Source organism: Scophthalmus maximus, chromosome 7 (assembly GCF_022379125.1).
Source record: "Scophthalmus maximus strain ysfricsl-2021 chromosome 7, ASM2237912v1, whole genome shotgun sequence".
NCBI classification, from domain to species: Eukaryota; Metazoa; Chordata; class Actinopteri; order Pleuronectiformes; family Scophthalmidae; genus Scophthalmus; species Scophthalmus maximus.
The window spans coordinates 21,843,802-21,869,840 of NC_061521.1; the positions used below are offsets into that span (position 1 = coordinate 21,843,802).

The 26,039-nt window shown below is 41.6% G+C and overlaps 1 protein-coding gene across 1 annotated transcript; it reads right to left on the bottom strand.

Moving 5' to 3' along the window:
• Positions 1–244: 244 nt before the first annotated feature.
• zgc:173742 (DNA topoisomerase I, mitochondrial) lies at positions 245–25,130 on the bottom strand. Its single transcript, XM_035643262.2, has 20 exons — positions 24,972–25,130; positions 24,611–24,767; positions 23,138–23,189; positions 22,093–22,139; positions 18,322–18,444; positions 18,077–18,164; positions 17,864–17,982; positions 16,872–16,987; positions 14,874–14,995; positions 11,964–12,086; positions 11,681–11,868; positions 11,152–11,296; positions 9,821–9,964; positions 9,173–9,358; positions 6,837–6,905; positions 3,088–3,202; positions 1,981–2,108; positions 1,694–1,794; positions 1,061–1,210; positions 245–619 (listed from the first exon to the last, which is right to left on the bottom strand). The coding sequence occupies exons 2-20, from the start codon at positions 24,724–24,726 to the stop codon at positions 517–519; spliced, it is 2,235 nt and encodes a 744-aa protein (XP_035499155.1). The 5' UTR covers positions 24,727–24,767; positions 24,972–25,130; the 3' UTR covers positions 245–516.
• Between the last annotated feature and the right edge of the window lie 909 nt (positions 25,131–26,039).

The following is a 26,039-nucleotide window of genomic DNA, read 5'->3' on the forward strand; positions in this document are numbered from 1 at the left end:
TTACCTCAGAAGTGCTCAGTGTTTTTGTTTTATTTTTTCAATGATGCAAATGATCTGGAATGACTTTGTTGCATGTTGTTTTCACTCTACGTGGTTTATAATGTATTGAAATCACATTTTAATATTACACGTACAGGTCAACTACGCTGTCGCAAATTTATCTTCTATCTTGGTTAAAATTTTCAAATTGTGGAATTTGAGATATATGCAATGTCCACTCACAAGTACCATTTTTGACAAATTGTAACTACACCTTCAACTGCATAGAAGGAACCTTTATTCAAATTAATGAAAACACAAAGTGCAAAACAATTATCTTCAAGAGAAAGTGCCAAAATTAAAAAACAACGGAACTTAACAGCAGTAAACAAAATATGTCACAATTATCTGAGCACAACATCAGCAGACTCTGAACATACAAATGCAACATTAAAGTATTGTATGTTATATATAAAGTGAAGGGTTCCTTGACTGCATCATGGTATCAGTTTATGAGACTGTTAAAGAAGATTAAAGTTAGAACACAAAGTCTGCCTCTGTCATGTCGATGGCCCAGGCAAACTTGTCCCGTTGGGTCTTATTGTATATTTTTTCTACAGGTAACTCCGTGTTCTTACACCTGCGACAAATTGGAAAAAAATATACGACTGTCAACTATAAACTGTAAAATAAACATTAAACAAAACATCTGTTAAGGTTCTGATAGGTTGTTAATTCTTTTCTCTCATTCTTCCGCTAGAATGGAAATGGCAGACGACAAATGCTTGAACTACAAACATTTTTTCTGCCAGGACAAATGTCAGGGAAACCAAAGTGGGGCCTATGATCTGGAAATATTTTCGTTTGTCTCTTATTATACTGTTCTCCATTTTGGGTCATCAGTAGGTGGGTTTATACTTAAAATTAGCGGCCTGATTCAGTAATCTCACTTTTTTGATCCAGGCCCTGGGTGGATGAGGTCCTGGTAGCTCTCGCTTAGGTTTGCACAGGCAAGTATTTAGGCAGAAAGTCGGAATAAGTGTTTAAACCAATGCAAGGGTCAACATCTGTATCCACTCACCAAGCCACGCTGATGCGTGGGTCCAGGTAGTTGAGCTTGGAGGTACCCAGCGCGATCTGCTTGTTCTCCTCCCGGTCAGTCGCCTGCACCTCCATCTTCAGCAGCTGCTCTTCGCAGCGCTTCACCGCCACCTTCTTCCGCTCCACCAGCCTGTCGGGAGAAGAGTCACAGTTGGATGGCAGATAAAGGAGTCGGTTGAAACAATCTAGGGGTTGACAAGTGTTTAGAGTGGCAACATCTATCACCAGGTAGTTTTAGTAGCTTTAAAATAACAGTTTCTTAAATCTCATCAGACATCCAGTGGAAGTAAATGCTCATTTTCTATGCATAATGTGATGCACAACCAACAGTGTTGCCAATTGCCTTTCGACTCTGGGCACAAAAGACAAAAATATCAAAAAGCAGAGCAGCTCATCACTGCGAGTTAAGTGCAAGGCTTCCATTCAAGATCTTTTATTTCCCGTGGCTCAACTACAGCTCATTATTCACACTAACATCCTTCTCTATTGTGGGTGTTAAAGTGTGTGTAGCCTGTTATTTAGTCTACAAAGGGGGGCTTCCATTTTAAAGATGATTGTCAGTCACGGTAGTTGCTTGACTGTTTTTTTTTCTGCACTTCTGCAACACACTTACGTCTGCAGCTTCTGGTCTGAGCTGCCTTTGGTCTTGGCCTCCTTCTTGGCCTGTTTCAGCTCCGTCTTAGCCAGGTCCAGCTTCTCCTTGCGAGCATCAATCTGGGTTGAGCACATTTCGTATATGAATTACCAATTAAAACAATTTAGCGTCTCTAAAATAAGCTCTGGGCTTCTTTCAAAATTGAAGAGCATGAAGAAAAATGATTGTTCCTGCCTACTTATTAGGAGGCAAATGTTAATTAGATCAATAACTGTGTCCAACAAACCAAGTGAAGACATTCTTACTTTGGATTGAAGATTCGCCATAGACTGGTCAAAGGTCTTTGGCGGCGCCCGCTGGTGGTTACAGAGAATAGCAACTGCTCTGTTGGCCCTGTTGTAGGACAGCAGTTTCTCTGCCTCGTTGTCAGAATCTTTGGGAGGGAGATGGAACAGGAATTAATTTACAAGCTAAATAGCCACACTGAGAACAATGTATCTGAGCAGAATGATGCAGAGAATTTTAAAAGATAAGTCATGCTGATGTTAAAAACTGCCCATCCACACATCTTCACTACTAAATTAATCAGCAAGTATTTTAAAAATCGCCTAACTAAATATTCTATGATTTCAGCTTCTCAAATGTGAATTTCTCTGGTGTCTTTGCTCCTCTATGACAGTAAACTAAATATCTTTGGTGTGTGGACAAAAAAAATCATCATCTTGAGGGTTTGGGAAACACGATCGACATTTTTCGCCATTTTATGGACCAAACTATGCCGATTAATCGAGAAAAAAATTGACAGATTAATCAATAATAAAATTAATCAGTAATTGCAACCCTACTACAAATGTCAACCTTGACACACGCACACAGATTGCTAACATTTCATTTAATGTACCCAGGTCTCCCATTAGCTTTGTCAATTCTTCCCGGGGTCCACACTACACACACACACTACTACTACGACGACATGTCAGACTGCAGATTGGCTTCTCGGTGGCAATCCAGAAATGAGAAGCGAGTGTGACACTTCATATCTCTGAATGAGGAACTGTGGCAGAGAGGCAGCCCATGGGAGCCCTGATAAGAGTGAAGCACAGACGCGTCACGACTGGGTACAGTGATAACGTAACTCCTGCCACGGCTGGAGAAAAAGCTGACTGACGTCTGGGTATCTTAAATCAAACAAGCTAAAAATAACAACAACAAAAAAAGAGGCAACGGTGCGGTGGTGTATTTTATCGTGGGGACTCACTGACCCAAAGCAGTCAGGTAAATGAGACGATGATAGGAGACAGACTAATAAAGGGGCGACTGCAGCAGGTCTTTTTATACGCGTGAGTATGTCACAGAGTGATTTATGTCAGGTTGGACTGCTTTATGAGCGACAGTGAAAGTGTGTGAATTACTGTTTGTGAGCTCTTTGAGCTGCTGCTGCAGGGTGATGGAGGCGTTGTACGTCCTGAAGACCTTCGCACTCAGACCCGGCATCAGGGTACTCAGGTGCTTGTTCAGCATGGTTGTCTGCGACGAAGAGAAATGGGGGGGGGGGGGGGGGGGGGGGGGGGGGGGGGGGGGGGGGGGGGGGGGGGGCAAAGAGGAGAAGCAGACAAAGAACAAGCTCAGAACAAACACGTTCATCAAGAAAACCCACCACAGGCCCTCTAAAACAACCCACGTCCTCTGCCCACTAGGTGGCACTGTGGCATTGCCGACTGTGCAGCGTTTTTTTTTTAAGCATCTGCAATGTACCCTGACAAATAAAACACATAATATACCATCTCAGCCATCATTATCATCATCCATTAGAGCAGGAATATTAAAAAAGATCACAGCACTATTTCGCCCCCTGACATTTCTTTAGGTGTTATAACAAGTTGAAGCTGCCACGGTTGATGGTTCGAGAGCCATTAGCTCTCTGTCGAACGGCTGCGGCTTCGGCAGAACTGATGAAGACATGAAACACGAGATTTAAGAGTGTGAGGGCGAGAAACAAAAGAAACATGTATTCTTGTATGGTATAAGAAGAACATGTCTAAACAGAGATGAAAGCAGACAAATGTCGGGGGGGGGGGGGGGGACCACACAAGTTTGCCGGTGAACTCGCACCTCTGGTAAAAGGGAGAAATAATTCTGATGAAGATTACAATAATCATGCGGTTGGTTTAATCAGTGCGGGGTCAGGAGGACGCTGCCGTCCAAGGCCACGGACTCTGTGAATCGTCTCACTGCGGGATCCTATTAAAAAATGTACATACATACGTGTGTGCGTACGCATGTGCCGGAGAGCAACACACGGGCGCAGCAATTTGCCGCTGTGCCTTCCCTTTGCTAATGAGCAAACCCGACTCTGCCCCCTGAAATTCTAATGAAGGCGTCGGCAAGTGTGACGGCTCTCGCACACCGACTGCCTCCACGTCGCGTGTGCAAGTGTGCATGCGTGTGTTTATCCACGTCATCCACGTACCTTCTGAGGTATTATTAACATTTCCTATCTGCAATATAACACAATGAACTTTCTCCTTGACCATTTTGTGGTGATGGCAACTAGAAGTCAGAGATGTCAGAGAAAATTTATTGAGTTAATTCTGAACTAGTTATGATGATCTGCTCTTTTTTATCACCTCTGCCAAGAAGGTTGCGTCTCATTGTTTTTTGTTTCTGACCCAATTTCCATGAATTTTTGTGGAGGAGTGTGGCATGACGCAAGGAAGAACCTTCTTTTCCCCCCCAATTTCTTTAACATGCCGAGATATGGCGTTGTCCTCTATGAGCGCCCTTGTTGGTTTTCACCGGCACCAGTTTGTTGTTCTCAGCATCACTTCCCTTTCCCTTCTGATAGATGGAGGAGGAGCAAATTAATAAAAATGCGCCAAAACTAAAGCAGCTCATGAGGACGATACTACACCGCAGGTAGTAATTTAATTGATTTGACCAAGACGTAGTTAAAAAAAAATCACACCGAGGTTAGAGTTGAAACAGAAACTGTAGACGGTGTGTGTGTGTGTGTGTGTGTGTGTGTGTGTGTGTGTGTGTGTGCGTGTGTTTACTGTGGCTCACGCTGCAGGCAGCAGCAGCTTGCAGAGGATTATCAGTCAGCAGGCGCAGTCTTTGTTTACCTTTTCCAAATAAACACGATTATGCTCCAATTTACTTAATTCCTCCTCCAACCCGGCATCTAACAATGAGAGTAAAGATCCCATCTTTTTCTAAGCCATGTTTACTTCGGAGTGAGACCCAATTACATTTTAAGAAGTTGATTACATTCCTCTACTAACAAAACCACATCCACGTATTCGATACCAAACGGAAAATCGTCACAAAACCGAGCGTTTTAAAGTTGTCAGCATGCTTCCACCAAAGTGCCGGTCTGATGGTCAGTTAGTGTCTGAAACTCTTGTTCCACATCCACACCTTGTCCGACCAATTTTTATACTTCATGCAAAAACAGCAACCGACACGTCCACCTCACACAGGGATTGAGCAGACTTGCATTTTCAAGCAATCAAATCTTGTCACTTTTTGTTTGAACAACACTGTGAATACTTTGAGGAGTCACAACAGAAGTGTAATATCCTTTGAGAATGAAACGGCTATAAACACTCACTGTTGTAAAAACTAGTCGTTGTTACCCCCCCCCCCCCCCCCCACAAAAAATTGTGAGTAATCTCACAATATTTTTCTATTGGTGGTAAAGTGAGCTTCTCTCCCCCGACATAAAACACTGCTCCCGGAAACAGCTCGTCAGCAGTCCGGCTGATACTTACGTAATATGGTGATGTCACCATGTTACGGATGAGCATGAAGCATGTCTAGTGGCTAGTTTGATTCATTCATTCTCCATCTTTATTTCCTCATCTTCTTCCGTCGTTCAACACCCGCCTGGCGCTGTCACTTTCTGGCCATTTCCCTTCTCCCGCTCTCCCTCCACCTTTGTCCACCTCTTACCTTTTCCCAGCCACCTTTGTCCACCTTCTCTCCCTCCTCACCTGGACAAGCTGTCACTTTCCGCGCGCGCACACGCACACGCACACGCACACACACACACACACACACACACACACACATATCACTCCGCTCTCTCTGTGGCCTGGCCTTTCCGGGTGTCAATCAGACCTGCCCACGGTAGCCATTACCATTCCACCTCCAACATACCCTGACATTTCCTGACACACTTGAGGGCAGAGAGCAGAGGCACCACACTCCTTACTCCAATTGCCCCTTCTCTTCATCTCACCCTCTCTCCTTTCATGTCTGGAGTCTTCATTTTCCTGCCCGTCAATCTCACACCTTCCACCTTCCCCTACGTCTCATTATACGCCTCTCTCGTGATGCGGCCGTTAATCTGTTGCATACATTCCCACCTACGACTCTGCGTCTTGACAATCGGACCACTCAACTAAGCTGCTGTAGTTTGGTTTCAACCAAAACAAAAGCAGCTTATTGACCAATACAGAATGTTTCTCCGACAAGGACAACATGAGCTTTAGATAAAATAATGATATCGATTTTTGATGAAGACGGGCGGCCTGAGAAGCGCCACAATGTGCTGTAGACTTACCACACGTCTGTGTGGCCTTTCTGCCTGCAGCCACAAAGACGAGTCTTTTTTCTTTTTTTAATGTGTGTGGAAATTCATCTGCACCGTCTTCACTCTCACTGTGGTTTCATTTTTTATCTGCCAGAGTCCATACCCACTCTCTTTTGAAAGTCCCTTTTCTTTGCTTTCACTCTCCCCCGCTTCCAATATTCTCCCCCTGCTCCTCACTTTACCCCCTTTCATCTCTCCACACCAACGGTTCATCCTCATTCAATCTCCTCTCTTACACCTTACAATTTAGTCCCTGCTCTTCCTTTATCATTGCCCTCTGTCCACGGAGAACAGGAAGAAAAAAAAATGTAATTCTATTTTGCTTTCAGTCTCTTTCTTTAAATAAGGCTTGCACCTCAGGGGAGTTTCTCTTTGTTTTAGACAAGCCCTTTTTAGCTGCTTATATATCACACGTTTTGTTTTGCCTCTTTCCTTGTTTTAAAACTAATACTGGAGAGCATCAGCGTTAAAAAAAAGGTTCAAAACATAACTTTAAGATCGTGTGAGGCTAGAAAACATGTAAGATTTAAAGAAAGGAATGTAGAGGCAAGTTGGTGAGATACTCACGTTGAGGCGATCAAAGAGGTCGTCTCCGTCTTTCTTGTTTTCCAGGAACAGTTTAAGATTCTTGAAAACCTGAGAAGATGCAGACAGATTTGATCAAAAGACTTGTACTTTCTCTAATATACCATGAAACCAAACAGGTTTCTAATAGCTCAACCAGGTTTTCTGTTTCATTCAAGGTCAACACATGTGTGTTCATATTGTAAGAACTGGGGAACAACAACAATAAACCAATTATTGATCAGTTATCCAACATTTGCCCGATTAATAATTTAAACATGAAAGGTTGAAGGTGGCTGGGATTCATAAAAGGCTAACTCATAAGAAAAAAATCTAAATTATTAATGTTGAAATTACACAGTACATAGACATAACATTACATACACATTATAATTCACTTTAGACATAAGGACTATAGTGTGTTTGTGTTTGGAGCTGACATTTCCAGCGACTCTACAGTAACTGTTCCTCAAATAAACTAGTGAAACATACAAAACACCAATTAATAGATGATGATAGATGATAGAATAGAGCAGATATGTTGCTTTTAAAAAAAACGACACATTTCACTGGCTGGTTTGTGTGGCAATTGTTTTCCCACTTGGTTAATACACTGAAAAATACATAAAAAAGTGAAATTGCTTTTGGATGAAAAAATTATCAGTATCTGTCTAGTTGCCAAGTTGGTTCTCTGATGTGTTTGCATCATATTTCATATAAAAAAAGAACGTAGACTCCAGTTTCGGAAAGTGTGAAGGCTAGTGCCCGGAACCTGTATTCTCTTGAATGACCAGCAGAGGGCGACGCCACTTGTTGCAAAAAGAAGTCAGTTTCTATAGAAGTCTATGAGAAAATGACTACTTGTCACTTAAGAAACACATTTCTTGAGGAGTTTATGGTCTCAATCGCTAGTTTCAATTACATACATATATACATACATACATACACAAACTCACATATATAACCCTGAGTAGAGTAAATGATTTCAAACCCCTCTAGGGTGAAAATGGAAATTTCTATCCTCGTTCCATTTTACACCAAGTGACATTTAGCAGCAATCCCGCTGATTTCCCAGGGAATTTGTGATGCTAAAATATGCAACGGATTAATTAATACTAACTAATGTGTTGCCTTTGAATGCACATATTTGAATAATGATATGTTCTGCCAAGAAACAAAACACTTGGCTGTCAGGTGCTAACATTTATTTTTCCATCTCTGGAGCGGAAGATAGCGTGACACCGGAGGAGGGGCCGGACATTTACATATGCATGATGCACGAACACAAACACAATTACACACACACACACACACACACACACACACACACACACACACACACACACACACACACACATTTTGTCATAGGCCACTTTGGGGTAACATTACATACATTTGCATTCATTTTTCCTGGTGACATATCCAAACTACGACCATAACCACTACATGCCTACCCCCCAAAACCCCAACTCTCACCTTCACCTAACCTCAACAACCGACTTAGAAATATCAGCTTTATATGGGCACGGCTTTTGTCCACCAATGGACAAGCTTAACCCAATCAACTGGTCTTTAGGCTCCATCCACATTCAAATGTTTAAAACTGCACTCTGCAGTTTTTCAGAGCCTAGAACACAGAATTCTGGAAACGCTGCTGGCCCCATTTTCTTTTGAAAAGTCCAGGGTTGTGTTTTAGTCTGGACGGGGGGAAACTGAGACTAAGGGCGATGACGCACACACCAACTTACCTCCTGATTGGTTGTCACGATGTATGCTCCCCTGACACGTCACGTTAGCTAGCTCCTATCACGGGAGCAAACCGCACCAGCCTCGACCACCACTGGGGAATGTAACGTGCAACTGAAAGCTTGACCAGTTTATTTAAACCATGTCATGATGTTCAGATGCATTGACCAGCTCCAGGTTTCTCTATCTAGAAGCAGAGCGGCACATCAGCAGTTCTAACAGGAAAAATTAAACCAGCACAGGAACCCAATCTACAACTGTGGCCTGAGGACATTCTTCAATTCCTCCTCTGCTTCTAGGCTGTGAGAGTCCACCCACCCACACACACACACCCCCCCCCCCCCCCCCCCCCCCCCCCCCCCCCCCCCCCCTTCTCGGCAGGGACTTCTGCCAAAACCCAAAGGGCAACACCTTGATTATTATAATGAAATATGTTGGGGGGTTTGTATCGCAAAGAGCAGCTCTCACACTCAGTGGTTTGCTGATGTGTTCTCCAATGGAGGGTTAGTTTTCAGATCCAAAGAATCCATAAACTACAAGGAGGAGAGGATGGATTCAGGTGTGGAGGTGTTAAACAACTTTTGTTCCTTTACCTTCTTGATGACGGGGACCTTGTTGTAGTAGCGGATGGAGTCTTTACCTAGGAAGTCGAACTCCACCACACAGTCGTTGCCCTCCAGTCGCTCGTGCAGGGTGATGTGCTCGACACGCAGCGAGCAACAGCCCACTGTGTCCGCCGTCTCTCCCTCCTCCTTCTCGTTACCCGCCCTCAGTGCCAGCTTATTTGGGTCAGAAGATGCAAAGATAAACACACACACACCCTCGCGCTCCCACACACGCACGCACGCACGCACACACGCACACACACACACACACACAGACAGACAGACAGACAGACAGAGAGACAGACAGACAGACAGACAGAGCAAACATGTACTATACTGATCAGATGACTATATCGTTTCACTCAAAGCAGACTAAGGTTAGCTTGGGGAAGAAAATGGCTACATCTAATCAATGGCATTCTTGTAAAAGATCGTCCATTTAACTATGAGAGAAAACGCAAGAAGCAATCAAGACAAACTGCATTGATTTCCAATATGTTTCACATGACCTTCGCTATTGGACCCAAGCACTGACGAGAATCTGATACTGACAAAAGGTTTCTTTCTGTGCAAACATTAATACTTGGTATCCTGATTGTTGCATCTTTGACGTAAGAGTTTTCCTTGGAACCAGACCTTGTCTATGAAGTAGAGGGCCACAGCCCTCTGGCGAGTGCCCATCTCTCTGGACTTGAGATCCAGGAGGTACTGGTTACGGATGTCGTCCACGCACGTCTTCAGTTTCCTAGCGACCTCGTATTTCTCCCAGTCTTTCTCTCCCTGCGTTGATAGGACAACAAGAAAGGAAGAGGATGAAGAGAGGAGCAGACAGAGAGAAAGCAAAGAGTGAGCAAGGGAGGAAAACATGACAAAAACCCTCCTGAAAACAAAGAACCAAAGACACAGAAGTCATTTTCCTTGAAATGTGTCAGATCAAATTGCTTTTTTCGATATGGAAATCATGACATGAATGCAGAATGTAATTTCATACACAAGAAAACACAAATGCAAAACCCATGACGACAAAATTCTCTCTGCTGTTGGGTTATAGTGTGCTACCAAGAAAACAATTAAATCCATCATCAGTGGACACACACACATACATATTGTCATGGAGACTAAGTGGAATAACTAAACCTTTAGACTTGAAAGACGGAAGAGGAGAGAGAATAACAAGGTGTCGCACCCAACAAGTCTTAATCAACACGCATAACTCAAAGGGGTTTGCCATTTACACTCAAACGAACTATTATGGAATTTTAAATAGTTTAGAAACAAGAAACATCCGAGCAAAACAGTTTCCCCTGCAAAGATGCGTTTTTTCTTAGTAGCAGGCAAATCGGCCTTTATAATAGAAATCTGATGAGGTGCAGGCGCACCTGGCTTTTAAAAGGGTACGGCAGGCAGTTTAATTCATGTGATCCCCAAAACACACCCGGATTAAATAAGAGAATAAGTATGGCTCTTTTGAACCATGTGCAGCAACATCTTTTCTGACCGTAAAAAAAAAAGCAAAAGTGGATTTGGACATGTCCTAAATGCACACGCACCTTATACCACATAGATTAGATCATTAAAATGAAGCCAACAGACTTGAAACTTCAGGTAAATAATCCAATGTGTTAATAAGACAAGTTCCATTGTCAAAGGCAAAGAAAGACACTTGACAGAAAGACAACGGTTGGGTATGTCTGTAAAATGTTGTGCCTTGAGATAATGTATGTTGTGACTTGGCGCTATACAAATAAAACTGAATTGAATTGAACTTGACTGATGGTGAAATCAGGTGAACAAAAGTATAATATTTATCAACTGAAAAACCTGCCTCAAAACCTTATATTTCGACAAGTGGCTGAATTTTTAAAAAACGTATAAATTAGCTTTGTGCAGCTTTTTCATGACTGATGTTCCTGTGACTACTTAAGTCGGAGCAGTTTCCCTGTTTGCAGCAGACCGACGGGGGCTACCTTGAGCTTGGAGTTGGCATTGAGCATGATGTATTTGATGTTGTTCTGGATGTTCTCCGTCCAGCAGGCCAGCCACGTCACGGTGTTGTCCTGTCGAACTTCCTTCCAGCGGTGACCGGCTGGCGGCACCGGGACACTGGATGCTCTGAAGAAGAAAAGAAGAATGTGCGCAAGCAGTTACAACAATGGAGCATAAACTAGAACCAAAATATTTGACACGGATATTACAAATATAATTTCCATCTGTGTGAAGGAAACCATGAATACAAGAAACCTTTGCCACTGAGCACACCAGGCCCTTGATAAGTGATGCATAACTATAATTCTTGAGTAATACAAACATATTCTAAGACGTTACACATGTACTACATTGATCTGTGTATCTGGTTAAATGCCAACACTTTGTTGCCTTCCAACAAAGAAGATAGTCATGTCCTTTTTTGAAAAGATTAAAGAGGTTCCTCTACGGATCCAAACTTTCTAAACACTTTCGCTCTATCTTCTTGAAGTCAGTGGATGAATCTCTTACTTGCTGCAGTTGATGATGACGTCCTCGGGCTGGATCCTTTTCTTCAGCATGCCCTGTTTGGGGTGCTCGCCTCGACCCCTGAACAGCCCCGGAGGCTCAATCTTAAAGTTGCCTATGCGCTCTTTGTGTTGGTCCAGCAGACAGTAGCCGTACTCCTCCGTTATCTTCAGATTGGCTTCTTTTATGACCTACAACAGATGTTAAGAAGAAAAAAAATGATCCAGAACCAGCACTGACCTACGCCAGCCTTCTGAAGATGCTAACATGAAGATACAAGTCTTACCAGTTTCTCCTCCTTGGTCATGTTTTTCCTGGCCTCCACCTTGGCTTTGTGCATCGCATGGATCTCTCCAAAGTCACATTTGTCCAGATCTCGAATCAGTGACCTCTCCTCGTGGGTCATCTCCTGAACGGGTGCAAGGTGTGTTACACAGAAGCTTTTTTGTTTTGTTTTTCATTTTAAATCTAAACTGTAATGTCACTCAAACAAGTTAATTGATCCAAACTATATCAATACATTTTGAGGAGGAAAAATGCCTCTGGGAAACTGATAAGCAGATTTCTACCTATTGACATTTTAAAGATTTGAATTTTTTAAAATAAATTTGCAAGAAGATCTAGCATAATAGAGTGAAAAAAACTGAGGGGGTCTGGATACTCTCTGAAGCCATTGCTGATTTTTTTTCATAATATAATAATGTTATATCTTTATATTTAAATCAATCAACAAGCTTTCATCTATGATTTTTATTCATAACAGATACAGCTTTTTAGAGCTGCAACAGTTAATCAATTCTTCGATTAGTAATAGATTACTAAATTAATCTGCAACTATTTTGATAATCAATAAATCGGTTCAGTAGTTTTCAAAATTCTCTAATATCAGCTTCTTAAATATGAATATTTTCTGGTTTCTTTGCTCCTCTGACAGAAAACTGAATATATTTGGTATGTGGACAAAATAAAACTTTTTAGGAAACACGATCAACATTTTTCACCATTTTATGACATTTTATGCACCAAACAACTAATCGATTAATCCAGAAAATAATCAACGGATTAATAGATTATGAAAATCATTGTTCGTTGCAGCCCTACAGCTTTTAAACTCTAAACCTTGACAGAAAATAAAGTATGTAGATCTACAACAACACTAATGTGCTCGGGCCAGCTCTGCACACATCATTACTTTATTATATTTACTGGGAGATGTTAATGGAGTGTGCGGGACCTTTGTCTGCTCAAATAACGCATTACAACAATAACGAATCATAAAAATCAAATAAGACAAGCATGATCAAATCAGAAGAGTGACCTTTCATTTAATTACTCGTCTTTTTGGAGGCGGAGGAGACACAAAAAAGGGAAAAAGCCGTGTCGTTATTAAAAGGCCAGAGTACAGACCGTTTCCTCCTAAGAAGACAGAACCAAGAGAGCTTCACTGACAGTGTTGACATTGCAGTTCACTAAATGGCAGCAGCAGCGGCAGTAGAGCGGCTGAGCTTCAACTTTCACTGCCAACTTTCCAAAGTTACCACACGAGGGGTCATTCCATCAACGAGGTTGCCAACAGGGCAGCGATACAGAGCGACTCAGTGGTGAGTGACTTAATGGTTCCTCTCAGAATTGGCTTAGTTTTAAAATGTAATGAGAACATGAAGGTGTTTAATTTGGCCTCCTGCTGTCGGCCAGAAAGGTTCTGCGACACGAGACTGTGAAATCAACGTCCAACTAAAATCCTTTTTTTTTTAGACGTGTATTTTTTTTTTTACGTCTCATTGCACAACATAACGGTAAACGAGGAAAAGGGCTTTTAACGACCCTCACTTATTGCTACAGCAGCACAAGGCACTAGCCGTTATTGTTACCTAATGAAAACATAGATCATCATATAAGGAGGACTTAAATGGGTTCACTATTTGACAAATTAAACCTGAACCTACCTATTAAGGATAAAAGAAATGAGTCATCCATCAAGCTTTTCAGAGCACGACCACTTTTGTTGTCAAGGGTCACAGGAGATGAGATGTAAAAACAGATCTCTACATACGCACACAAACACACACCTCTCTACAGACACACTCTGACAGTGTGTGGACACGCAGTCGGCCTGCGTGTCTAAGCATGACTGACACCCGACAGTGGGCGGGCACTGAGGGGCAGTGGAGCGAGCAGAGTTTTTTTCCGGCTATAATAAAACACTTTAATTGGATTTGTTCATATGCAGGGGAGCTACTTGTATGGATTAGCATATCAATGCCTTTGCACAAATCGTATTTTCAAGTGCATTGAGCACTAAGCAGCGCAAAATTAATTCCACATGATATGCCTTGGGGCTTGGCACTTGTGTGTTTTCTCTATACAGACTAGGACACCCCGATACCCCGTGTCTCACACACACACACACACACACACACACACACACACACACACACACACACACACACACACACACACACACACACACACACACACACACACACACACACACACACACACACACACACACACACACACACACACACACACACACATCGTACTTCATCGCATGCACATTCTCCCTATTTACAGCACACACATATTCTAACACAAAGCTGTAACTACAGACAACTAACACTGTAATTGGATCTTATCAAGGGAAGGTTTCTGCAGCTGACATTTGCAGAAGCTGAAACTGTTGATGTGTTGGACTCTTTATGCCAACGTAAGCATTATTCCCCTGGAGTAACAGGAATGTAAACAACAGTGAATGAATACAGTTACATTTCAGCTACAACAGAAATTCATTCAAGTATTCATTAAATTAACCTCGGCTGACAGAGCTTCCCGTCATCAGTGCTGTAGCAGCGTCAAGGGAAACGTTGCTGGACGAAAAAAACACAATGTTTTTCTGAGAAAATTTTTTTTTTTAAATTTTAATTTCCAGTTGTTGATTTCAATTTTACTACTAGGGATCAACCCCTGAGCTGCAGGTATCAGCTCTGAGAGCCAGTTAGGTTGTTTTTGTTCTCCTTCTGATGATGAACTGAAGAAGAGAGAGAAGAATAGGCCAACACACCATCTACACTTTGTCAATGAAGAACATTTAAACGCTCGTTTCTTCTTCCTCTTCTTCTTTGCCCGTGCCTGATTTTTTTATCCTGAACTATGGGGGCCTTCCAAAAAAATATCAGCGATGCCTTTGGGATTTTACCTTCCTCCAGTCTGTAAAGAAGTTCTCCCGGAAGACTTTTTTGGTGGTGTACTCATGGTCCAACATCTGGGCAAAGAACATCGCCACTTCCTCCGTGGCCAGGCTCAGCTTCACCTTCTTACCTGTAGAAAAATAGCACAACGGCTACATTGATTTTTGACTTTGTTTGAGGATCATACATGCTTTCTGGCCTCACTGACTTATTGTACATGTTAGAACAAAACAATAAAAACAACAACAACAAAAAACTATTGAATGCAGCTTGTCCACCAGGCTCAACAGTGTGATGAAACTGCTGGATGCGGTAACACCCAGCTCAGCTCAGTCAGAGCCCAGTCGAGACTAATCCATAAATTTATAGGAGGTTGTTTTAGAGACAAGGACAAAGATCTACATTCAGCCCCTCGACTAAAAGGAAGCTACAAAAAAAAAAAAAAATCACAAGCACGCACAGGAATTAACTGATCAAACCAACTTCCCACAGGACGCCATTGTGCCTGGACTGCTAAATAAAGCAAAAAACAATTACAGTCATCAATCAGCGTTTGACCCAACACACCCTTGGTGTCCTAAAGATCCAATCGTGCGTGTCCTGTGTGTGAACAACTTGAGTTGAGGTGCCGGTTCACTGCCGTTCATGGATTTACTTCAAACAACTCTTTGGCTTTTTTTATACACAACTTTGTGCACCGTTTCTCATCCGCAGGGCTCCTACGGTGTCAAAGATTCCGATTCCAGAATCAAAATCATTTGATCCAAAGTGTGTCTTGTTTGGTTTTTTTTACAATATTATTCACCTGCTCCCTTTTTTTAAGTGTTTCCAAACACGCTGAGAAGGGTTAGGGTCATGCGGCTGTGGTCCTGTGACTGGAGGATAAGCTGTGTAATTGAAATGCTCCAGCCTTTGGACGTCAAACACGACTGGCGTTGCGTCAGTGGATGTTTAGGGTGTACAGAGTCTGGTGGAAAGGTGACTCCCCTTCTGCACGAGACTTTGTGTCTCTGCAGAATAGAGTGGGATTTTGTGGACTTAAGGGGAGAGGGGTTTCGCTCTAACAGCACTTAAAAGCTGTGGAATGAATACTTGAGAAAGACTTGAGAAATCAGTGTAGTCTTTTAAAAGGATTGATATTTATTTATTTTTCTTTTTAAATCAACAGGCTTTTATTTAATTGAATTTGAGGCATTTTCACACCTGAAAGTCTGGACCAATGTACGAACAAAGTTTCATGTCTGTGTTAAATTGGCTACATTTGACCCAGTTAGTTTTGGTTTCACATTGCGATTTAGTGAGCGCACGACAGAAAATATATTGCATGAATAACGTATGTCCTGTTGTCTTCACCTACATGGGACCGACTGAGATCATCCCATTTGGTCGGACTAAATTTTGGTCGGTTGGTCCATGGATCATGGACAGAGGCACATTTCACAACCGCTAAACTGGAAAGTCCGAAGGTTCCGGACCAAATAAGGTGTGAACTTGCACTTAAGACTTTATATTACAAATACAGCAGTAGATCTATCTGGCTGCAAGTCATTCGCAATTTTTCAAAGATATGATTTTTTTACTAGTTTACTTGCTTTCAGTTATATTTCACAATATATATACAATATACATTTCGTGCTTTCTGGTATAGTTATTTATTTTACCTGAGGTAAGCTCACTTTTTATTTTATTTTCATAGTTGTAGTCTTCAGACCCAACTGAATTCGACATCACAAATTTGACGCAGCTCCCCCCTAAAGCCATGAATGGCTTTATACTACTTTTTTCCCCACAAATGCAGTAGTACTCAACAACAGCTGTGAAGTCACCCTGTAGTATGTCATTTCTAAATGTGCTTTGAACATGTGCTCTTAAATTACTGTCATTAGAGAAAGAATGGGAGTGTGTCAAAAATAGATTGTGTGTGTGTGTGTGGGGGGGGGGGGGGGGGCACACTTTCAAAACCAGTTTCAATCAAACTTTCCTTCGTATGTTTCAGTTCAACTGACCGTCGTAGTAAAAGTGAACGTTGTCCGGTAGAGGCTGGTACTCGGGAGGGAAGCAGGGTCCTTTGTGTTCCAGAAACTTCCATTTCACCCCATCTTCATACTTTTCCTCCTCCCACCTGATGGAGAGCAGCATGATGGAAAAAAAATGAAGATGAATATGACAAAAGTGTAAATTGCTCCTCTCTGGTTTCCCCCCGGCCGCAGTGTAATTTGTTTAGTCTGATTCTGTTATGTGTGCACTTTTGCTTCTATCTTCGTGAGGACCTTTGTGAGTTATATACCTTACAGAGTGAAGCTGGTCTTCACTTTCTGACAAAATTTTGACTTGGTTTTAAGGTTGAGCTTAAGAGTTAGGTTTAGCTTTTGCAGGCTAGGGTTAAAACGCAGCACTGAGCGAGAAATACGAGGGGCAAGTATAAAAAGACCTGAAAATACCTCATAAAACCAGTAGTAAACTTTTACCAAAGTAAAGAATGAAGTGTACAACAAACAAAAAGATATGGGATTAAAAGAATTAAATGGTTAAACGGGTTCCACAGATCAGGACGGGGCAGGGAGGTTCTCATCCAATTGGTTTATTAATAAAACTGAGCAAGGCTTTGAGATGAGGGTTGAGAGTATTAGTATTTATGAAGGGAAGACGTAAATAAATAAAATCTAATATATAAACATAAACCCCATTTCAATGGGGATCTCATTGGTCAAATATGCTATATATAGATACCCACAGACAAAAAACAAGAAATATAGGGCACTTAGTTGTAAGAGTTAAGATTTGGGTAAGGGACCAGGGAAAACATTTTGTCAATCAGTGTCGTCACAAAGAAAGAAAGAAAGAAAGAAAGAAAGAAAGAAAGATAGATAGATAGATAGATAGATAGATAGATAGATAGATAGAGTGTGTGTGTGTGTGTGTGTGTGTGTGTGTGTGTGTGAGTGTGTGTGTGTGTGTGTACACCACAAGATGATTAAAAAAAGCAGCATTTTAGAACCATCTCCAGCGATTCTGCTCCTCCTCCTCCTTCTTTTTGATCTTCAACTGTCTCGCCTCCTCAGTCCTCTTAGGTTTTTTCGACACTGAATGCTCTCCTCCTTCCTCCTTCTTTACTGCCTGTGCCCAGGACAAAATACACGTCCGATTGTAAATTCAAACCTTCCCAAACTTCACATATACCGGGAGACGGATTAGTAGACATGCGTTTTACCTTCTCCGTCCTCTTTTTTGGCTTCTTTTTCTGAGTTTCTCCTTCACATTCCTCGTCCTTCACATGTGGCTTTTTTTCCCCCTTGGAACTGAAGGTATCAAAAGACAGGAAAAATGCTAATTGCTTACACATTATGTATAAAAATGGAAGGCAGAAGTCAATAATTAAACCGACTCTAAAATCAAGATTCAAAGAATTCTCTCATTCCAGGCCAATCCGCAGCTTCGACACAAGGTCACACTCACACAGTTGCGGCAGGGGAACACGACGGCCCCTCCGCTGGCTCGTCCTTTATCCTTTTCCTTTTCAACCCTTTCTTCTTCACCGTAAAGTCGTCGTCGTCTTCTGGCTCCTGTTTCCGCGAAGTGCTGTTGAACAACAAAAAGAACAGTCAAGAGTCCGTAATACGACTTTGACTGAACTTATCATCTGATTTGTGAGCTCATCAGAGTTATGCAATTAGCCGCCATCTTAAAACTCCAGTTTACAAAAAGGAAGCAGTATCTGCAATTTCAATCTAATATATTTCTCATTTAATTTATATTTGATCCAATTCCTAACTGTCCCGCACACCCCCCTTTTTTCATTCTTGTGAATCTGACTTTAAATGTTGATTTGAACAAGCTAATAAGCCAGATGCATTCACTGCTGCCTAAAGAGTTAGGACAAAATCACACTGTTATGCAGATGAAAAAAAAATACTTGAGTACACAACAATGACCACAAGAAAATCACACATAATGATGGTGATTATCCAAACAGTAATGATAATGCCATAACTACAGCAATCAGACGGAGAAAAATTAATTTGGAATTTCCTGCCGAGTGTGGAATTGGTGGGTGGGGGAAAATGGGCCACATTAAAGAAACACTTTGTTTCTTTAATGGAACAGGGGGGGAGTACTGTAGCACATAATTGTCAGATTGGCCTCTGCAATTACGAGCCGCTGCGTTAGCAGAGAGTACAGGTTACATATCATAGGAACGTCTCTCTTCACTTCTATATTTAAAGACTCCTGATGGCTTCTTATTGAAGTCTGTCACCGTCTCCCCTGAACAGAACCAAGTCATTGTTAGTTTTATTAGGAGAACCACTTATTCCCTTACTATCTGCTCTCTGCACTACTGTCAGCAGCTTGGTGTGGGGCACGGACCTGCTGTTGTCAACATAATGACAGTATTACTCTTTGCAGTGTCATCCCTTATTTGTACAAATTGTACGCTACCAAAAACATATTTAACTGGGATGATATCTGTCATCATCACTGAACTCAGGACTTTGACCGTGGCCCCTTTCAGACCTGGGATTCACATCCATCCTGCGGAGTCTGACCACAAGTGAGTACAGGTCTGAACTAACATTAGACGCATTGACGACACGTTTTTCAATCCAATCACTACGTTCAGAGGTGGTGTGGGACTCATTCAGCTGTGTGAACACAAAAGAATCCCAGGCAGCATCAAAGGGCCGCCTGCCTGTTCTCGGACCTGCTACAGCTTCATAATGATCAGAAAAATAATTTTCTCCGTGCCCATACATTGATTTGTTCGTTGGCCACCGCGCCGCCACAATATCAACATGGACCGCCACATATTGATTTTCTATTTAATTCAAAATCTTGTTTCATTGTAAAGCTAGGGGCAATGATTCTCGGCTTCGCTCTGCTCTTTCTCACACCGACACACACACACACACACACACACACACACACACACACACACACACACACACACACACACACACACACACACACACACACACACACACACACACACACACACACACACACACACACACACACACACACACACACACACACACACACATCTGTACAGTCCAATTGGATAAAAACAACAGAATTTTGTCTTCGCGAACAGAAACGACGTATGTGTTTATTTGCATATGGAAGGGAAGTGAGATCTCAGATCTCTCAGGACGGACGTTAATACCAGGTCTGAAAGGGGCAAATGGAATTATTTTGACAGACAGTGCATCAAGATTTTAGTGGAGACGGTCATTTTTCTTTTTCACTGAATAAAACCATATTAAAAATCGTAACAATGATGTGATTTTTGCTGGAGTCTTGAGAATATCGTTTGTATGCCGGGGGGCATCTCTGTAGCACCAGTGACACATTTCACCTTTGTCAAAAAAAAACTGCAGCTCTTGCAATTTGGACTTATTGTCCATATTGCAAATTTCGATAATATTGTGATTAATTGTTAATCCCAAACTGACCTTTACATCACGTTCATCTTTTTTTGACATTTATCCAACAAACCTTTTGCCATGTATTATTATTAAGATGATCATTTCATTTTAAAATGTGCTACAGAACCATTTTATTTGTTTGTTCAACTTCAGATTAATGCTGCTGATAGCTCCCTGCACTTTTAGCGTTAAGGTCATGTTGAAGGTTTCTGTGAAATCTAAATTTTGACACTTTTTACTGCAGACACATATTGGGTTCAAATATCAGTTATCGGTCTCTTAGATTAGAAATAATCGGTCTTTAAAAAGCGATGTCGGTCGACCCCTCCAATTCAATACAACGGCTTCTGTTTGAATTGAGACAGTTACTGATTTTTTCTGTTCTTCAGGATCTGTGCTTTTAGAAAAATTCAGTTTGAAATCAAATAAAATGATATCTCAGTCTCAGGTATGTATCAATATAGAAAAGATTGTGTGAAATATATGGGATGTAAAGATTTTCCACAAAATATTAAATATGATGATTTTGTTTCACTTGTCCACTTACTTAAGAAACCCCGAGTTTTTTGTGATTTCAACACTGTGTTGAAAAAAAGTAAATAATATTGCACTATATTTTTGTTATATCACAATTTAATTTATAGGCCATATCGCCTTACATGGAACTGTCCAAATACTTTTGGTCTCGCCTTTATATTGGCGCACTTTTTCTTTTGAAGTATATTTATTAGCAACATTATAGACATAATGACTAAACTGGTTCCAATAAGTTCCAGCTGAATAAAATCTTGGTGCGTCAGCTCCCAAAAGGAGATTTAGAGATTTTTTGTAATGTGACAAGAAAATGCAGAATCCCAACTGCCTGCCTGCAGGTGTCACAATCACATTAATTCCTGAAAAAAAATTACTGACATCAATGTTCCGTAGATTTGCAGTAGACAAATTACTTGTGAGCCAACGCTCTTCTTAAATTCACTATAAATTACATGTACAGGAGAAGACGTTGTCTCACTTTCTCCCTCTCCTTCTTCTCTCTCTTCTTTTTTTTTTTTTAGTTTACTTAGCGGGTGAGCTGAGGCGCAACTGCTCACTGTGGAGAGAGAAGAAAGAGAAAAGGCATGTGTAGAAATGGTCATGGTGTTTCGGTGAAGGCCGACTGCACCACCGACCAAAATCCATAAAAAGCTATACAGCAGAGGGGTGGGTCACTGCGTCCATTGACATTCACAGTCTGTGGTTCTAATAGCCTTATGTTTCTTCCTTAATACTTGCTGCCTGGACTTTCCATCCAGCATGAAACCCATTCGACTAACACAGTTACCACCTGAACCTTTCTGAAGTAGAAAAAAAACAACAGACATCTCCTTTGAAATGTCACTCATTGACTTGAGCTGGGATAAGTCAGCATTTTGGTGTGAAACAATCCATTAGCAGCTGCATAGAAACACGTGTTTGAGACAGATCTAACGCAGCACGCCTTTCGGCCAGAGTCTGCCATCCTGGCAGCACCCAGCCGAGCATCCAGCCATCCAACCACACAAACAAGTGAAATTCTCATTCAATACTTCCCCTGACAAGCCACAGATATTTGTCTTCAGTGCAGAGTAAAATTAATTTTCCACAAGAGAGCTTAAAACATTGTTTAAAATTGGAGCAGCTTCTTCCTAAGCCCTGTGAACATCAAAATACACAGATTAGTTTCCATCAGGAGGAAGAAGAGGGAGGAAAGAAAGAAGAGGTCAGTGTATTATTTTCACTCTAATAAGATCCAATCTACTGGCATGAAGACATCTTCAGCCCCTACCTGTGACTGACGGCTGGCTCTGGGGTCTCCTTCTTGGGTGTTTTGACCTGAGGGGAGGACATTGCATTGAGGCTTAGCGCAAGAAGAATGTACAGCCAGCAGCACAGTCACACAAGCCGGTCCATGACAATGTGCCCAACAGACTCATTTCTAGCATATCCCCAAGTCTTCAAACATTCATATAACCATTATACCTCATATTGTGTCTTCTCTGACTAATAATATACACATGTTAAATATATTATGTAATATTGTACTATTTTACACATTAAACATGTAAAAAAGAAAATCAGGTCTTTTCATTCTGGCTCTTGATTGGAGGGTGAAACCACAATCCAGTATAATCTGTTGGTCTATCAACAAGAATTCAATTTTGATAATCAATTTATCATGCAAATCATCGACTGTTTCCCCCTTGTACAATAACGGATTTCTTTTTCTATTAACCGATTGATATCATTTTAAACTGACAATCTTGTTTGTATGTTTTTTTGACTAGTGATTAGGCAAATCAAACGATACCATTCTCTGAAATTGAATAGACAAAGCAATTTTATATTTATCGATTGACTGTCAGATTCATTTTGAATGGAAACAACCCCAAACAGAGCGGTCGGTGTGCTGTAGAGTGGGAGGACGTTGAGGGATTATTAAAAGCGGGTGAATTGTGTTACCATTTAAACAGCTGTAATCAAAACACTGCCCTAAAACAATTACGTCCAACAGCCTGGGTATCGGTATACATGTAAATATACTCGGCCTGTGTTGTAAGAATCCAACACCAATGTGGATGGGTGACCTACTGGGACAAGCTGTTGCACATACTCTCGCTGTGTCAGTCTGAGCAGAGGTTAGTGGGTAACAGGGGGCGGGACATTTTTCAGCCTGGAATATGATATGCTAATACTAGAGAGGGCAATAGTTATGGATGGACTCTCGTGACCATGACAAAACCTCCCCTTGGTGAAGATGACACTGAATTTCCATTGAGGTATACAGGACATCAGGTCCGATACAGAGCAGAGGGGAAGGAAATGTTATTTACCTTCTTAGACTTTCCATGATCAGCTTTCTCTGCAGATTTACTTCGCTTTGTGCTGCTCGTCAGGACGTCACGATGGGCAGGAAAAGGGGATGACAATGAGAAAAAGAGAAAAAGGGCTTGTTAGTGATGCAGTTATTTTTTTAACAGGAGCAGTTAGGGGGGAGAAATAGTGCGAGAAGAAATCAATTTTCCCCCCTTAGTGTGACTTGACTGAAAGGGCCCCTAAAGAGACAATCTGAGCTGCACTTTTCAAGTGCAGCTTCAAGTTGGAGCACATTACGGCTGATGTTAGATTCAAGCCCGGCATGCCTCGTTGGTTAGCATTATTCTAGTCAGGCGACGGCGCTATAAAATGCCACCAATCAGACATGCAGAGTCCCCAGAGGACCTGACAGCTTTGAACATGTTTCTTTTTCAATTTGACCTTTTCCAGCCTTCAGGGCTTGATGTACGAAAAGTATTGCAATTATTCCCCAGCTATTTTTTTTTTTTAAGAAATCCAAATTTGAACATCTGACTAGCGACTAGCGACTATGGCAATACAACACTTGAGGCAGGAGGCACTCTCTTTTTTTTTCCACGCTAAGGAAAATTGAATCCGTGAGTCTCGCATCTGAGCATGATGAGTTGATCGTTAATCAGTAATTCCGTCGGTGTGCCATGAAATAACACCAGGCTTTAGCTGTCACACACACACACACACACACAGAGAGAGAGAGAGAGAGACAGAGAGAGACAGAGAGGCAGGCAGAGCTGCCCGCTGCCAGCAGTGCTTACAGGTGTCCATTCATCTCTCCGCCCTGCTCTCATCAATTACACGAGCCAATGACAGATCACTCCGCAATTCATTTGTCTCCTCACATGTGCATGGCAACGAACGCCGTTCGCACACCAAAGTAAATTAATTTATTCATATGAAGATGGAGCACCTACTGTAGTGGTGCTCGCTGAAATGATTGCTCTGTGCACTCTATGCCACCGGCCAGCGAAGCAGCTCTCTCTCTCTCTCTCTCTCTCTCAGTAGTAACCCCTTAGTTGTGTCTTGCACACTCATGCACACAAGCATGACATATTGGCTCCCACTCTCATCTGATTCATCACTAATGCTAAGTTTTTTAATGCTGATTTATTCATACACTACATGGTAACATGAAAGAGAATGCTTATTGCTAGCTCTGTGCAGTGAAAAAAAAAATCAGTTTTTCATGAGTGGCCTGTGTTGATGGTGATCAGATGTTGGGATGTGATGCGGTCAGCAGGCCACATGCATGTCTGTTTATTATTATTAGCGCTGCTCTAACCATGTCCTCGTGACAAGGAGGCATTCAGGGAAGTTGGGTGATAACGGCACTTGACTCGCCCTCGATGGGATGATGATCAAGTGCTGGCTAACCGGTGCCTGTCAGAAAAAAACATTTTGTGTCCGTCCATCTTTTTTTCCGTTTCCTTCTGTCACGCGCACACTATACGCACCTTTTGTGGTGCGCGTCCCCGCCGGCGCCGGCGCGCTCATGGTCGCTCAGCCTTTTAAGTTTCGTCTCCTTGTTCTTGGCCTTCCCGTTCCCTTTTGCGTCCTTCTCTCTTCCCATCTCACAGCGGCGCGCGCACACAGGTGTCCACTCACCGGTAACTGTAAATTAATATACAGTTAAAGACAAAAAAATAGACGCTGTATATATACAGGAGGAGTTCACAATATTAAAGTGTCACTCGTGTTAGCATCAGCGCCAATTAGCTAACTTCAAATCTGTTGTTTTCTTGCGCATGTCAAGCGAAATAAATTACGCCATGTGGCTGGTGAGTGAAACCCCGCGGTGTAAGTCGACTTGCTCACCACTTTTAATGTCGGCAAACGTTGTTATTGTTCGAGTAAAAGACAAACATTCGAAGGCGGTTGTGGACGCAAACAGGGCGGGAGCTCGCTCGCGTCGTAGCTAGCTTTGACTTGTCGAGCCTGCGTCGAATCGAGTTGACCTGTGATTGGCTGAGGAAGTTCCGGGAGTTTGCCGGGTTGCCAGGTCGGGCGTTAAGTGTTCCGTTTTAAATTCAGCGATCCTCATTCCTTTTCCGCTTCTGTGACCAGTCATGTCTTGGGTTGTGGACATTTTAAACAATATATATCCCTCAAATTCATTAATCAACAAAATATTTAAGATTGATGTAGAAAAATGTCACCTGTGTAAAACTCATATAGAAACGAGCGAACATTTATTTTACGCTTGTGAAGTTGTTCAAAGTTTATGGAGATCCTTGAATGATCATCTCAAATCCAGATCCTTCAACATAGATTTCCTTTCTTCCAAAAATATTCATTTAGGTCTAATTCTAGAAAGCAAAAAATAGTTTTTTTTATCAATAACAAGATCATCATGACCAAATATTATATACAATATCCCGATATGCCAAAACACCCCCATTATGGACTGTACTTAAAAATTAAATTTCTTTGCTAAAAAAATCCATTAAACACATAAAAAATCCCCATGCCAGAAATATTTATATGCTTTTGTCTGACCTATTTGAGCCCCCTGTGTGATATTGTATATTTGATGTCTTTCATTTTTCATTTATTTAATTTAATGTCTGTTTTGTTAAATTATTGTTATAATTACCACTACTGTTCTTGGTTTTTATATTATGTGGTACCCTAATACCTGAATTATTTAAGTAATAAATTATCATAATAACATACATATTTGTGTAGGAGGTAGATGTCCTTTTATAACATCTATCAAAATATGAAGTACAATATGTGAAACTTGCCTTATAGTTGTTTTTTTTATTTTTGTGTTGTATTTAGGTGTCATGTGTAACTATTAGCTGTGGTCTACCAAAAGACCCTGCGTCTCTGTGACACCTGATGAATTTTGAAAGGTGGTGTGTCAGGGCAAATTATCATCAT